The 13518-nt window shown below is 44.3% G+C and overlaps 1 protein-coding gene across 1 annotated transcript in view; it reads right to left on the reverse strand.

Moving 5' to 3' along the window:
• The window catches only part of MFSD11 (major facilitator superfamily domain containing 11), a 204952-nt gene that overhangs the window by 68995 nt on the left and 122439 nt on the right, over positions 1-13518 (reverse strand). Inside the window, exons 9-12 of the mRNA XM_085616897.1 lie at positions 3603-3643; positions 3032-3097; positions 2503-2628; positions 1963-2140 (exon numbers count right to left, since the gene is read on the reverse strand). Of these exons, the coding sequence (XP_085473023.1) occupies positions 1963-2140; positions 2503-2628; positions 3032-3097; positions 3603-3643 (411 nt within the window). The remainder of the gene's footprint in view (positions 1-1962; positions 2141-2502; positions 2629-3031; positions 3098-3602; positions 3644-13518) is intronic.

Genomic DNA, 13518 nt, shown 5'->3' on the forward strand with positions numbered 1-13518 from the left:
CTCAAAATAGGAGCCCCGGTTCACAGCTTAGAAAGCTGAACTCCCGGGTTACCTTATTTCCATTGGTCAACTTTATAAAATTGTCAAATTGTGTTGATACTTGTCTCCGCTCCATTTCTTTTTTTTTTTGCATCTGTTATATAGCGCGAACTCGACCCGAAGGTATTGGAGCGCTTTACATGAGCACCGTATTTACATTACACATTCAGGCACAGGGAGATTACGTGATTTGCCCAGATTCACAGGATGTGGACGCGACCCCGAGGCTCAAACCCTGGTTTCCAGCACCAAAGTCGGCAGTCTAGCCGACGGACCACAGAGGATGTATCCACAGCCAGCACAGATTCACCACGAGAGCGATAATGGGCTATGACATTGCACAGAAAATACGATATGCGTTATATCTCCCTTAGATCACATTACTTTAAACTGGTGCCATTTATTCTCATGATTCAATGCATAAGACCACCATTCAGTGACCTGGTGCAAAATTGCCTCTAATGTCCAGGGACCTTTCGTGTTGGAGTCCAAACATTCCGACACAGATATGCAGGATCTGCTGCTTCAGTTGGTGCTATGTGCACTGTAATTCATCAATGTATATTTAAGAATTGGAATTAAGAATAGAATTTAAGAATATAGCCATTAAACGAATACTTAAAGAGTGTTTTAATTGCTGCATGGCACATACTGGTTTATTTTGGGCTATTATTTGATCTCAACTGACTACAAATGGTGATAGTGGTTTTCAATTTCTGGTATTAACTTGCTAAGATAGTTAACCTGAACAGAGAAGATTCATCCCCTTGCAAAAGATCCTTCAAGAAAGAAAACTGCATGTGGGGCCTTCACAGGGACTGACACCTGCTGCCTGCTCCAAAGTACCAGTGTATTTAATTACACAGAGGAAATTCAAATTCCCTGCTTACATCATGGCACACTGATATGAGATTCAGTGCTATTTTTGTTTTGGTGTATGTAAAAATGGGTAGTCGGCACAACTGCCCTCATGCTCCAGTACAGTTTCAATACATATAGCCACAGTAACTGAAGTTCAATCTATGGTAAAACAAACTGCTTAAAAAACTACTGCAGGTCTCAAGGCCGCTCTGGAAAAAAAAAAGTATATAATGGGAAATGTAAGACCTAACCACACTGCTCAAGGAGCATGCATTGCATTTATACACAATACAAAATCTACTTCTTTCAACCTTTGATTCTTAGTTTTCATTTTATGACAGGCCATAGCGGTTAGTTCAACACTAAGTTGAAATGCAGTAAAAAAGAAAAAAAAAAAAGTCTGGAAGAAATGGGCAATTTTCCATCTCACATTTGTTGTTTTATGTATTTTGTATAAAATGTGTCAGCATGCCATAAAATCGGGAATCCTCATTTTGACATCAGCGAATTATTTAAAACAAGCCGTCAACTCTAATGGCTCCCTTTCGGTGTAACACTGACCTCTGATGATCCTAAAAAGTAAGGGTCGGTATTTGGCTATCAAGAGAGCGGAAATGCTGCTCTCTACTAAGACCCCTGGCTGTCGCATATGTGCATCTGAAGGACCTTGGGACACTGATTTGTATCAACATATGTACCTATGTCAGAGAAGATTTACTGCTTTATGCTGAGGGCCCTGTAGGTAATACAGATACACTGTAGGGAGCAAAAAGCAGCTCTACTGCTTGGCATATACTCAATAGTAGGACCAACCGGTATTGCTCTGGACTGAAAGTTCTCTCCTCAACATGTGCTCAATTGTGGGGGCTGAAATACGCACTAGAACCCAAAGCATGTATGTGTATGCGGGAGAGGTGGGAAGAAATGGCCACTCAGGAATATTACTAAGACATGTATATTCTTAGAAGAGACATGATGCAATAACAAAGGAGGACTTCTTCAGGAAGAAGAAACAGACCATGCCTCGGAATATAAGAACACAGACCACAATGAACTCCCTACCTGGGCTCCATGTAAGCTCTGCTCTCAGTCCCAGCGCTTGACGATATCGGTGCATCATTAGGGACATTAAGAAATATCAGATAGAAGGCCAGGAAGTGCACAACCACGCCCAGAAGCACAACCGGGTTGCGGCCAAAACGTGTACTCTTTCCCATCAGGAGCCCAAAGATCCCGCCACCTGGTGATGAGAGAAGCAGTTCACCAAAATATTGCAACAGTGATGTCACAAATTCTTACAGCAACATTTATATAAAGAAACACACAATCAGATACTGTGTAGGTCTTTCATAGAGGATAGTAGGCAGGAAAGATAGAATCTCAGAAATGTAAGCGTTAATGGGTGGGGAATATATGCATGCACGTAACAAAACCCCTTATCAACATCTGAAGTCAAGAAAAGACAGTTGCCCATATTTTAATACATGCATCTCCAGCAGTCTAGTGGTGTCAGGCATTCTGCAGATTTAGATTGAAAATGTGGGATTCAAAGAAGTGAAATCATCAGAACAATATATAAATTTATCAAACATTTGAACAAACCTAAGATTTCTCCAATGCCAATGAAGATGCCAGAGAGGCCGATGAGGCTCTTTTCATCAGCCCCAAATCTGTTTGTGGCGCCGATGCAGGTGCCGTACACACCAGAGTAGAAGGTCAGCTCCAGGCCTAAGGAACAGAACAGAGGTGTCGCTGGTTAACTTGCAGGACGAGAGGCAACTGCTGTGCAAGGCACATTAACTAAAGAGATTTCCTTTTTTAATTTGGGAATCTTTGCGAGTTTCACGCCTCTTGAAGAAATTACAGAACATATTAGTTTCAGTCTGGATCGAAAGCTAGCAACTAAGCAGATCACCCGGAAACACAAAAGGTCTGCAAATGCATCTTAGTCCAAAACTGCAACCACCACTACAGAGCCAGGACTGCTACTGCAACCCTGCCCTGAAGAAGGCTCTGCTATTCGACCACGAGTCCCCACCACACACCTTTACCAAAAACAACGTTTAATTATTTTCTCGTGGTATTACTGTTTTTAAATGTTTTCACCAAACTGTTTCAGCAGAGCACTTACCTGTGTAGGCAATGGATACACTCAGAAGTAGCATCTCTTTTGTGATGAACAGTTTCACAGATCTCTCTGTAATGAGAATAAACAGAATGCTGAGGTGAGTTAAAGAGCCATCTATCAAAAAGATAAGCTGTTTTGAGAATGCTATGTTTATGCTGCTTTTACATGACTTAATGCATCCCTGAAGTCAAATAAAAGTGCTGGCTGGAGCGGCAGAAGGACTGATAAGGAAGGATCAGTAGAGAGGGAACTGAGAATTCAGGGGAGAGGGAATGAGGAAACCGCATGATAAATAAAAGCAGCCTCGCCAAAACACGTGTAGCTAAACAGCTGGTGGAGCGATAGTGCGTTATAGGGAGTCAAACCTGGTTGTGTGGTGGACAGGAACAGGAAGGGGATGGTAGAGAAGACAAGGCATCCGCAGGAGTGGGGAAACAGCAAAAAAGTGAGAGGGTAAGGGATAGAAAAGAGGAGAGAACCAATCCCGTTTAGAGGAATCACAGCCTGGCAGAGAGAAAGAAATTAAGGTAGCCCAAGGCAACAGAAAAAAAGAGATAAATCAGTGTGTACTTACTGAAGGCATCCAGAGCTTTGGCCATGTTGCTCAGCACAGGCCTGCAGAAAAAAAACACAACTTGAGAAACAAGACCAAGCAATGGCAATCTCGGAGTATGACTTTGTGATTCTAGCCAGGAAACCGATGTGTTGAACAAGACGATGGGTTTTGTTTCTATAACAATATACATGTATGCAATGTAGACATTTGTAATTCAATTATTGGTAAAGAGTTTGAGTGTGAACCACAGCAACTTTCTAATGCTGCATTTAAAGAATTGTTGAGCTGGGGTGGTTAGAAGACGGCAGGGTCTATTGAAGTAGAGGCCGGGAATATGAACGATGTAGAAGCACAGCCACTCGGGCGCCTCACTCCCCAAAACGTGCTATCCCAAAGTCACAAAGAGGAGTCTTCCTCACAGAGCTGCTGCTCTGACATAGGACGAGCCAGAAGAGTAAAGGTGGACACGGCATGACCAGAAAAGGATATGTGGCCAATGCAAGACAGCGATTAGGAAAATTCCCAATGTAGAACCACACCCACCCATACACCACCATCCAAAAGAACACTCTCATAGGCACAAAGCAGCACCTTGACGTCCTTGGATGCCAGGAGATGAATGTCACGCATTCCAAAAAGTGCACTCTGCCATCCGTTCTTGTTCTACAATAGTTGTGCATAGAGACATTTATAGTTCTAACATTGATAACAGTTTGCAGACTGTCAAATCCTTAACAGAGTGTATATGGGACACAGAGCAGAAGAGAAATTTGGGTCTACAGTGCTGCAGCAGACAGGAAATTAGACTCTCTATGGTTGGTCCATACCAACTATCTATGTGTGCTAGGCCATATATCACAATAAGCACCACTGCTGCCCTGAAAACGCATTCAAACTCAGAGCTCCTCTAGGCGTTTTGAAACAGTAAGGCTCTGTGAGCAAACATATCACCCAGACAGACTGTGGATTATTGCAGCAATGAACAATGCAGAGGTTTAACTGGCTCTGCTGCCTTCCTGGCTTGGATCACCGGATACTAATGACAGGTCAGGGACAACGCATGCATCCATTGAAGCCATATTTCAAATTATATCGCGCCTTGGGAACCACCAGCCTTTGTATATTTCAGTTATCCATTAATACAAAATGCAGGAATTCTGATGCGACATCATTAGAGGGGCGGTCTAAGGACTGCATTTTGTCACTTGGGGCTACAGCAAAGCCTACAGATTTGGCTGAGCACAGCGATCTCTAACCAACTAATTGCCAAAGCCTACCCACAAAATGCCTCAATATAGGGAATTTGTGACCGGTATGCTGTGAGAGACACCTGGATAATGAGTGAGAAGTCTTCCACTAGCAACACACTCATCTCATTCCTCCATTACAGGCCATCTATTGCTCAACCACAAACTCTCCAACCAATTGAACAAGGCAATCAATCCAGTCTGTAGCCAATCAAACGGCAATACACCTTGTAAAATGTAATCAATGGTACAAATGACAGGTAACATAAAATAGCATAAAAATGGTTTCATAAAAGTATCAGTCAAGTCAAATAGTGCCCACCCCACAGCTATTGCGTGCAGGGTTTTGATTCATTATTCTCTCTTACAAAGTCAAGTCCAGTCTGCCCCAGGAGTTATTTGCTTTTTCTTTCAAAGCCTCCACACTAAACAATGCAGCCTTTCTAGCTGGGCACAAGCCAGGGAGTGACGTACCCCAAAGAGAGAGAGAAAAATTTAAATAGAAGTCATGTGACAATCGAACCTTCCTTCCTTGATTTTCAGATGCTCTACATTACAAGATTTTGTTTGTGGTTTCCTTTTGTAAAAAGATTAAATAGACTGAAATTCTAGCACCTGCTAATTTAGGATTTATGGTGAGTCATTTAGGATATGGTCACATATGGACAATTTGGCATCTGTGTGGCGTGAACACAGCCAAAATGAAGCACAGCAGTATACAGGGTCAAAGAGAAGCAGACTGTAACAAGCATTTACAATGCAATGGTCTCGGCATTGTTAAAGTTAGAGCTATTGGCATTGCTCATGACATTATTTTTGTTTATGTTTTTAAAACATTTAAAGAAACGGCATTATAATTTACAATGTCAATAGCTTAATCACTCTCAAATGCGAGACCTATTGCATTTGCACCCACACACAGAGCCACACACACACACAGAGCAACCCACACACAAATAGAGCCACCCGCAGAGTCACACACACACACACACACACGTAGTTATATGGAGAAACAGAGCACAGTTAATCATTGCTTAAATGCCAACTTCGATTAATGCTTTAATGCTACCTGCCCCAATGCTTTAGGCCTCTAATAAAGATCAGGATTATGGTCCTGTTGATTAGCCACCAAAATGCTGTATTACAGACATCTAACTTTGGGACTCAAAGTAAGCCAACATGAGTGTGATCAATTATTACCCATTAGCCAAATCTATTTGACAAAAAAAGGACTCAGATCAACTATATAGAAGCTTAGAAAATGTGCTAAAAGGCATCTCGGCTTCAGCCCCCTATTGCTTAATATTCCCAAGTCCCTAGATACAATGAGAAAAGATCTCTTAAAGCTGGTGAAACACAACATGCAGAAAGCTTGCCTCGAAGCTAAGCACTATCCACACCATCAAGGAGTGGCTTCCGATCAACAAATCAAGCAACCATTCACTCTTTGATGATGTGAATTGAATAAAACCCCCATTATTGAAAGTGTCGTATTATCAACAGCCCCATAATGTGTTCAGAAACCTCTACAAAAAGGTAAAAGATGGCTGTTATTCTAAATACTCCGATTATTTAAGGAGAAGCCTTGCATGAGCTTAAGCATACACATCGATGAGAGCAATTTAGTGATACATTTCTGGTTCCCCATGAATGGCCTCCTTATATTAAGAATGGAGTACTGAACCTTTCCACAAGTCTGGCATTTCACGAGGACATCCCAAAGAGGACTGTAAAATCCGCTGTCAAACGAGAGAGCCAAGTGTAACAGTCATTGCTCTGAAAAGACTATTTACTCTGAAATGCAACCCCATCAGTACGTAGAATGGAGGTCGGCACAGATACTGATGCACTAACATGCACCTTAGTCCTAACAAGTGTTTGTCGTGATAACAGAACACGTCACCCAAACCGGGTGTCCGCCTTGGTGTGACAGAGACCGGGAGATGCCGGGCTGACATGGACATAGCTGCTAGGTCCAAGCAGTAGGGGAGGCGCAAAGCACTCCAGCATATAACTGCAGCAGCCGCTGCCCAGCTCAAAACTGCCACAATGAGAGTGCGTTAAAACTAGGACCGCGCTTTCGTGTTGAACGAGCGAGACCCATTGACGCTGCTGGATTCCCAACAGAGGTTCTGCTGGTACAGAATAATGATGTACCTGCTTCGTGTCCCACCTTTCCTCTGCTGCTCTCAATGAGTTGAAGCAGCCAGAAGACCCCTGCGACCCATGCGAATCCGACCGCCGGTGTGCCGACTTCCACCAACAAGAGCCAGCCGGTCTGTACTGTGCGGTCTGCGTTAGTCCCCTGTTCGCATCCTTTCACAGCTGCTGCACCAGGTTCGGTCACAGTGGCACAAATGCGGCCTGAAAACACAACTTCTGTGGTTCCGATTGTTTTATTTCCCCTCCTTTGAAGGTGTCATCTCACCAATTTGCAGGAGCGAAAATAAGGCAGGACAGCGGACCATAGAGGCGTGAGGTCTCACGGATGGAAGACTAACAGGAGCGTCAATCAAGACCCGAGTGAAGACAACACTGTCTCTGCGCACTGATCCCACAAACAGTGCTGAAATACACTGGAGAGCCGATAGCGAGATCACGTCTCACTTAGAGGTGTCGATTTTGGAGCACCTAGGGAGCCGAGAGCAGGGGGAGAGGACGAGCACCAGCCGGGCCGTGTGGACGGGGATGACGCCATGAACACCACCATCTTTCTCCGAGGGCAAGCAGAAATGCCTCGGAGAAACGCAGCGTCATTTTCGGATTCGGGGGCGTGTTTTTCTTTCTCTCCTCTTCCCATTGGCTGGAATGTTTACATTCCAGAGGAGAGAAAGAAACTAAAAAACACGCCCCCGAATCCGAAAAAGACGGGGCTTAAATGGACAGACACCCCTCTCCTCCAATGGCTGGCCTCCGTTTAGGAAGCCAGCCAATGGAGAAGAGGGCGGGTTCAAGCCCCACTACTGAAAAACATTAAATCTTGCCAAGCGAGACTGCGCAAGCGCAGCCTTCGCTAGCCGAGACCTAAAAACCAGATTCAAAGGAAAGCTGGGCTCAGAGAGTACAGATTGAATGCTACTTCGTCAGGATGAAGTGCTGTTTGAATAGGTGGGTCTTTAACTCACTCCTTACCTGGAGCAGGGTTGCGCGCGTCCTGATGAATACAGCAATGTTGCTCCGGATCAAGGGTGCATAAATGAGACCAGTTTTCTTTTTTCTCTTTTTCATTTGTTAGTCTCTAATCTAATGGTGTCCTGGCTGAGGGCATGTTGAGAACATACCAGAGAAGGGGAGCTTGCAGTCAGGTTTGTGGAGGGTCTGGTCAAAATAGTTTTGTAAGTGTGTATGATACAGCTGTTTTTAATATCGTGCGGGCTGGCAAAGGGAGCCATTGAAGTGCCATCTTTAAGGGGGTGATACAGTAATTTTTCTTGAGCTATTAAACAAGGTTCCATAAACTATTGAGAAAAGACGTACATAACACATGGTTTGTACCTTCCTCCTTCACCATACTTCCCTTGAGGGACTACCCAGCAGCCAAGGGAAGAATTACAGTCCACATTCCTTGAACCCCCCCCCCCCCCACCCACCCCCCCAGATTCAACAAGCGTTAAAAAACAATTCAACATCCAGGAGAACCCCACCCAGTTCAGAGATAACTGCAGTGTGTGTTTGAAATGTACAGATCCAACGGGCAGATGTGAATCAGTTATTGAGTTTGGTGTTGACGGGAGAGGTGCGAGGAAAACTGGTGGGGAGAGCACCATGGCCGAGAGTGGCCCCTGGAAATGACGTAGGATTGAGCATAGAGACAGACACGTTGTTGAATGCCTCTGTAGATGTGCACCTGATGAAAACTAATTATACTAAGATAACAAACTCCAAGCAAAATAACGGTGAATCACCGGCTGATTATTTAGACAGACTTAAGGATGTGCTTGAGATGTGTAACCGAATGTCAGATTTCAACTAGAGCCTATCTGCATCAGATGACAGACTAAGAAGTTGGTGTAATTGGGGACGTCAAATCAAAACGGAGGTCACTGAAGTTGAAGAATGTGCAGAGGGCCCTACACAGGAAGGAACTAAAGACCGAGGGAAAGGAAGTAAGGAGAATAGGGAGAGGCAATTGAAGGGGCCCTGGAAGCAGGAAGGGGAATGCTTTGCTTGGGGACAGCTGGTGCACCCAACATTGTATCTAATGCACCAGCCCTCCCTGATCAGTCTGGGTTTCATCAGATTACCCAAAACTCATATCCTGAATTTTAGGATGGCCTGAGAGTTTGTCACTGTGCCATGAATACCTCAATCTCAGTAGATCAGAAGGGAATCTATGTAGATTGTGTCATTAATGTTAATCTTACTACCGGTGTGTTTTTAAATATAGCCTGACACAAGAAAATTAAGTACTGACAGCATTTTGCGAGAGCACTCATCACCTAAGTAATGCAATTAAAACTAAAACTCATGATTTAACATAGTTACTTTCAAAGGTACCATCTACTTTGTGGATCCTAAGGGCGAACTTTGTGGGGTTCATATAATCAATGGAGCCACTGAAGGTGATGGTTGACTCTCAGAAGAAGCCACTCAAAATATTCCAGGATTCATTGAAACCAGAGACGAAGGAAGGGATCTGCCATATATTGGCTATTGACTATTTGTTGATGTAATATCCTGATGCACAGGAAAGGGAAAGCCAACATGTACAAATCTGTACAGGACCTTAAGGCCATTTATTATGTGATTATCCCAAAATTCCCTGTGGTCTGCAATCTTGACACCATCCTTTCTCTCATCCCCATAAGTGTCCAATGGTTTACTGAGATTGACCTTTGTTTTGCTTTGTCCTCCATCGCAATAAAAGGAGGAAAGTCTAAATCTCTTCCCATCCAAACTTCAGAAGATCTCTGCTTTCGTGGACCAGACTTCCGCAAGGATTTACAGAGTCCCCTTCAATATTTTCCCAGGGCCTCAAGAAGGATTTAGAAATATTGGTTTTACCTGGTAATCCACTTCCGCCAAATATGGTGATGACATGCTTTTAGCATCTGTCACTCTAGATCATTGCCAGGAGGATTCCATCCAACTCTTCACCAAACTGACTAATGAATGGCATGAGGATTTAAAGGAGAAATGACAGTTCTGCCTTACCTACGCGTGATACCTTGATCACGAAATCTGTCCTGGGAAGAGCCAACTGTCCTTTGAAAAAGCTGAAGCCAGTCATAAGATGTCCCACCTTGTAACTGCCTCCCAGACACATACCTCTCTGGGAATGGCCAAGTATTGCAGTCAGTGGATTCTCAACTACACTGAACTACTGAAGCCTTTTCAGGATGTCAGAAAAGACACCGTGATCTCCTGCAATGGTCTTGTGACTCCACAAATGCATTTGGGAAAACAGACTCTGGCCTCTACACCTGCCTAAAAACTCCCCGATTATACCAAACCTTTTACTTTGTATTGTCATGAATGTAATAGATTTGCCCTGGGAATATTGATACAGAGTCTTGGAGGATCACAAAAAGTCCATAGCATATTACTCTTCAAAACTGCACCAGCCACGACTGGGCTGTCGCCATATTTAAGGTCTGTAGTGGTAGCTGCAAATCCTGTTGAGGAATCTGAACTATTGCTACGCTTTAAATGTTGCTGTGCCTCAATCAGTGGATGCACGGCTTAGTACAAAAACCCAACACCTCTATAGCCGGACTTTCCTAGTAGGGAATTTTAATGTTGTCCACTTCTCTCATTACCCTGACCCAGTGTCTTTTCGCCTCTATTATGCTTGCTAAATTTCATGACTCTTCTAGGCCCATTAACCATTTTTATTCATAGTAAATTTGCTCACCGCTGCCACTACATTATCCAGAGTCCTATGGGGCTATTTGCTAGTATGACGAGCAGTGTGCGACCTACTCCGTATTTGCCCTCCATTATCCAGCCACATCAGACCTACCTGTCTCTGCAACATCAAGATAGAGTTGTGCCACCCCTTGACTGAGATAATTTCATCCCACACAGAGCGTCTGTCTGTCTGTCTGTCTGTCTGTCTCTCTCTCTCCCTCTCCCTCTCCCTCTCCCTCTCTCTCCCCCTCTCCCTCTCCCTCTCCCTCTCCCTCTCCCTCTCCCTCTCCCTCCCTCTCTCCCTCTCTCCCTCTCTCCCTCTCTCCCTCTCTCCCCCTCTCCCTCTCTCCCCCTCTCCCTCTCTCCCCCTCTCCCCCTCTCCCCCTCTCCCCCTCCCCCTCTCCCCCTCTCCCCCTCTCCCTCTCCCCCTCTCCCTCTCCCTCTCCCTCTCCCTCTCCCTCTCCCTCTCCCTCTCCCTCTCCCTCTCCCTCTCCCTCTCCCTCTCCCTCTCCCTCTCCCTCTCCCTCTCCCTCTCCCTCTCCCTCTCCCTCTCCCTCTCCCTCTCCCTCTCCTGGGAACAATGTTTATCCCACACAAGACCCTGGTAAATAATGCTGATAATAATGCTGTAAATGATGATGCTTACAACATACTAGAATCACACAGGATGAAGACGAACGCAAACTGGTTTTCATTGCACTAACTGTGATCAGCCTCTTGGGGATAGTGCTGCTTTTCATCATCAGGACCCTTGGCAGACGTAAATTGGGAGGCTGTCATCATGCAATCAAGGGAAGTGGCAATCAGAGTAGGCCCTTGCGTAACCCAGCCGAAGAGTCTAATATAGTAGGAGCAGCCTATGCACGATGGGTCTAGCGCGGACTGGCAGATGCCTGAACTGTAGGGAGGAGGACAGCCTATTCCTACACACCATCTGTGAATGCGGAGTGATACCGTCTTACTGGGTGCCAGGATACCACATACACGATACTGTTTGTTATCATAGGCATCCATAATGATTATAACCTACCCAGAAATAAACTCACACTATGCTCAATATAACTAATGATCATAAAATTATGCACTGCAAGAGAATAGGGAAATGGGCTACGCTCCACAATTTACAGATGGAGGAGAATAGCAGCAGAAGAGGTGATCTATGAAACAGAGGTGGCCTTTGGAAAGCGGTCAACATATGGGGCCTTGGAGTAGCCACTAAGCACTTAGCCCTTAAATGAATCTCACCATATACTCCCTAAATTACCAGATCATAGTGCGAGTGATACAATCAGTTCATTCATTGTCCTAATGTTATCTTTTTTATGAAACAAAAAAAAAATAAGCATTTAAAAAAGATGATGCTATGGTCTCAATGTTAGCTCATGGGCAATGTTTCCCTCTGTTCACAACTGTCCATTTAGGCAGTGCTTGGGCCTCTTCTTAAAAAAAAAAAAACACAAATGTTTACGCAATGGGATGCAGGCATGGACACTGTAACCTATGCTTTACATTGATCCAGCTGTCTGCAGTATCCAAAGATGTTCAGAACAAAAAGTCACATGCCTGTAGCATCTAAGACTGGCTACCAAAACAAAACACCACCCAGGCAACAGAACAGGATGCCCACCTTTGGTCATTGTTGGCTCTTCTGTGCAGAGTCCTTGTGGGCAGCTAGTTATCGACTGATAACCATTAGGGGTTCACTACGCAGAGTGACCAGAATCTTTAGTCCCAAAGCATTGTAGCTGGGAACAGCTGGTGAAATTGTACCCGCTATTTGTCCCCACATTTGAAGCCATAAAAAAGGTTATACCACATCTTTCTGGAATTTCTTTTCCTCGCTGTACGTTTGCCAGGTACATTCCAGTTTTTTTTGTCTTCCTCAATCCTGGATACAATTGGCACCGTTTGGCAGGTTAAGCAATGGTGAAAGGAAGTAGATCAACTTGAAACTTTTCCCGGTGAATTTTCCAAAGATACAGCAACTTTTACCAACAGTATGGGAATCTGTTCTGGCCCCATGCTCCCCGAAGAGCCACCATTTCACCTCATTACGCCGTAAAGAACATGCCATGTGGTCAGCTCGCCCACAACTCTACTTCCCTTTCTCCGAAGCTCTAACCAGCTCTTCATATGTCCACAAGCTACAGGAGCTCTAGGAGGAAGGGTAGAGCCTGCATGACACACAGAAAACTGTGACGCAAGCACGTGTTTGGGAAAGCAGCTACCAGGAGATATTAAACCAAATCAGAATAGTAACCATCTCGTTGCACGATTGGGCAATCATGAGCCAGTAGTCGAGTTGTGGTCAATCTCACCTCAACACAACAGAAGATCACCGACTGAACAAAAGAGTAGAGTTAAATGGTCAGAAGCATACGTACCTCTTGGAGACTGGCCACCAACATTTACACAAGTTACATCTCTGGCCAGTCCTAATGGCCCGCTGCCGATTAGAGCAGAAGCGGGTTTAACAGTATCAATATTTTCAATTATTGGAACACACACAAAAAGTAGAAATTGGCAGAACCTCATATGTTAAGAGACAAAAGAAATAAATACAATGTAAGCACTTCTGGACTTAGCTAGATGAGAACTTCTACGAACTTAAGAATTGAGCTCAGATCACTGGATGATATTGGAAAATTATCAGTTTGAATGTTCTGCATTGCGGACCTAAAAAATGTGTGGGTAATACTCCTATAACAGCTACTACAACAGCATCACGGAAGGGCAGTCTGGAGTATTTCAGATAACAATCAGTTGTGCATTTGTACAAACATTTAAGCATTATGTCCACGAGTACCTGTGTTACCCAATAAAAACGTGAAATTGCA

The sequence above is a fragment of the Triturus cristatus genome, chromosome 7, assembly GCF_964204655.1.
Source record: "Triturus cristatus chromosome 7, aTriCri1.1, whole genome shotgun sequence".
NCBI classification, from domain to species: Eukaryota; Metazoa; Chordata; class Amphibia; order Caudata; family Salamandridae; genus Triturus; species Triturus cristatus.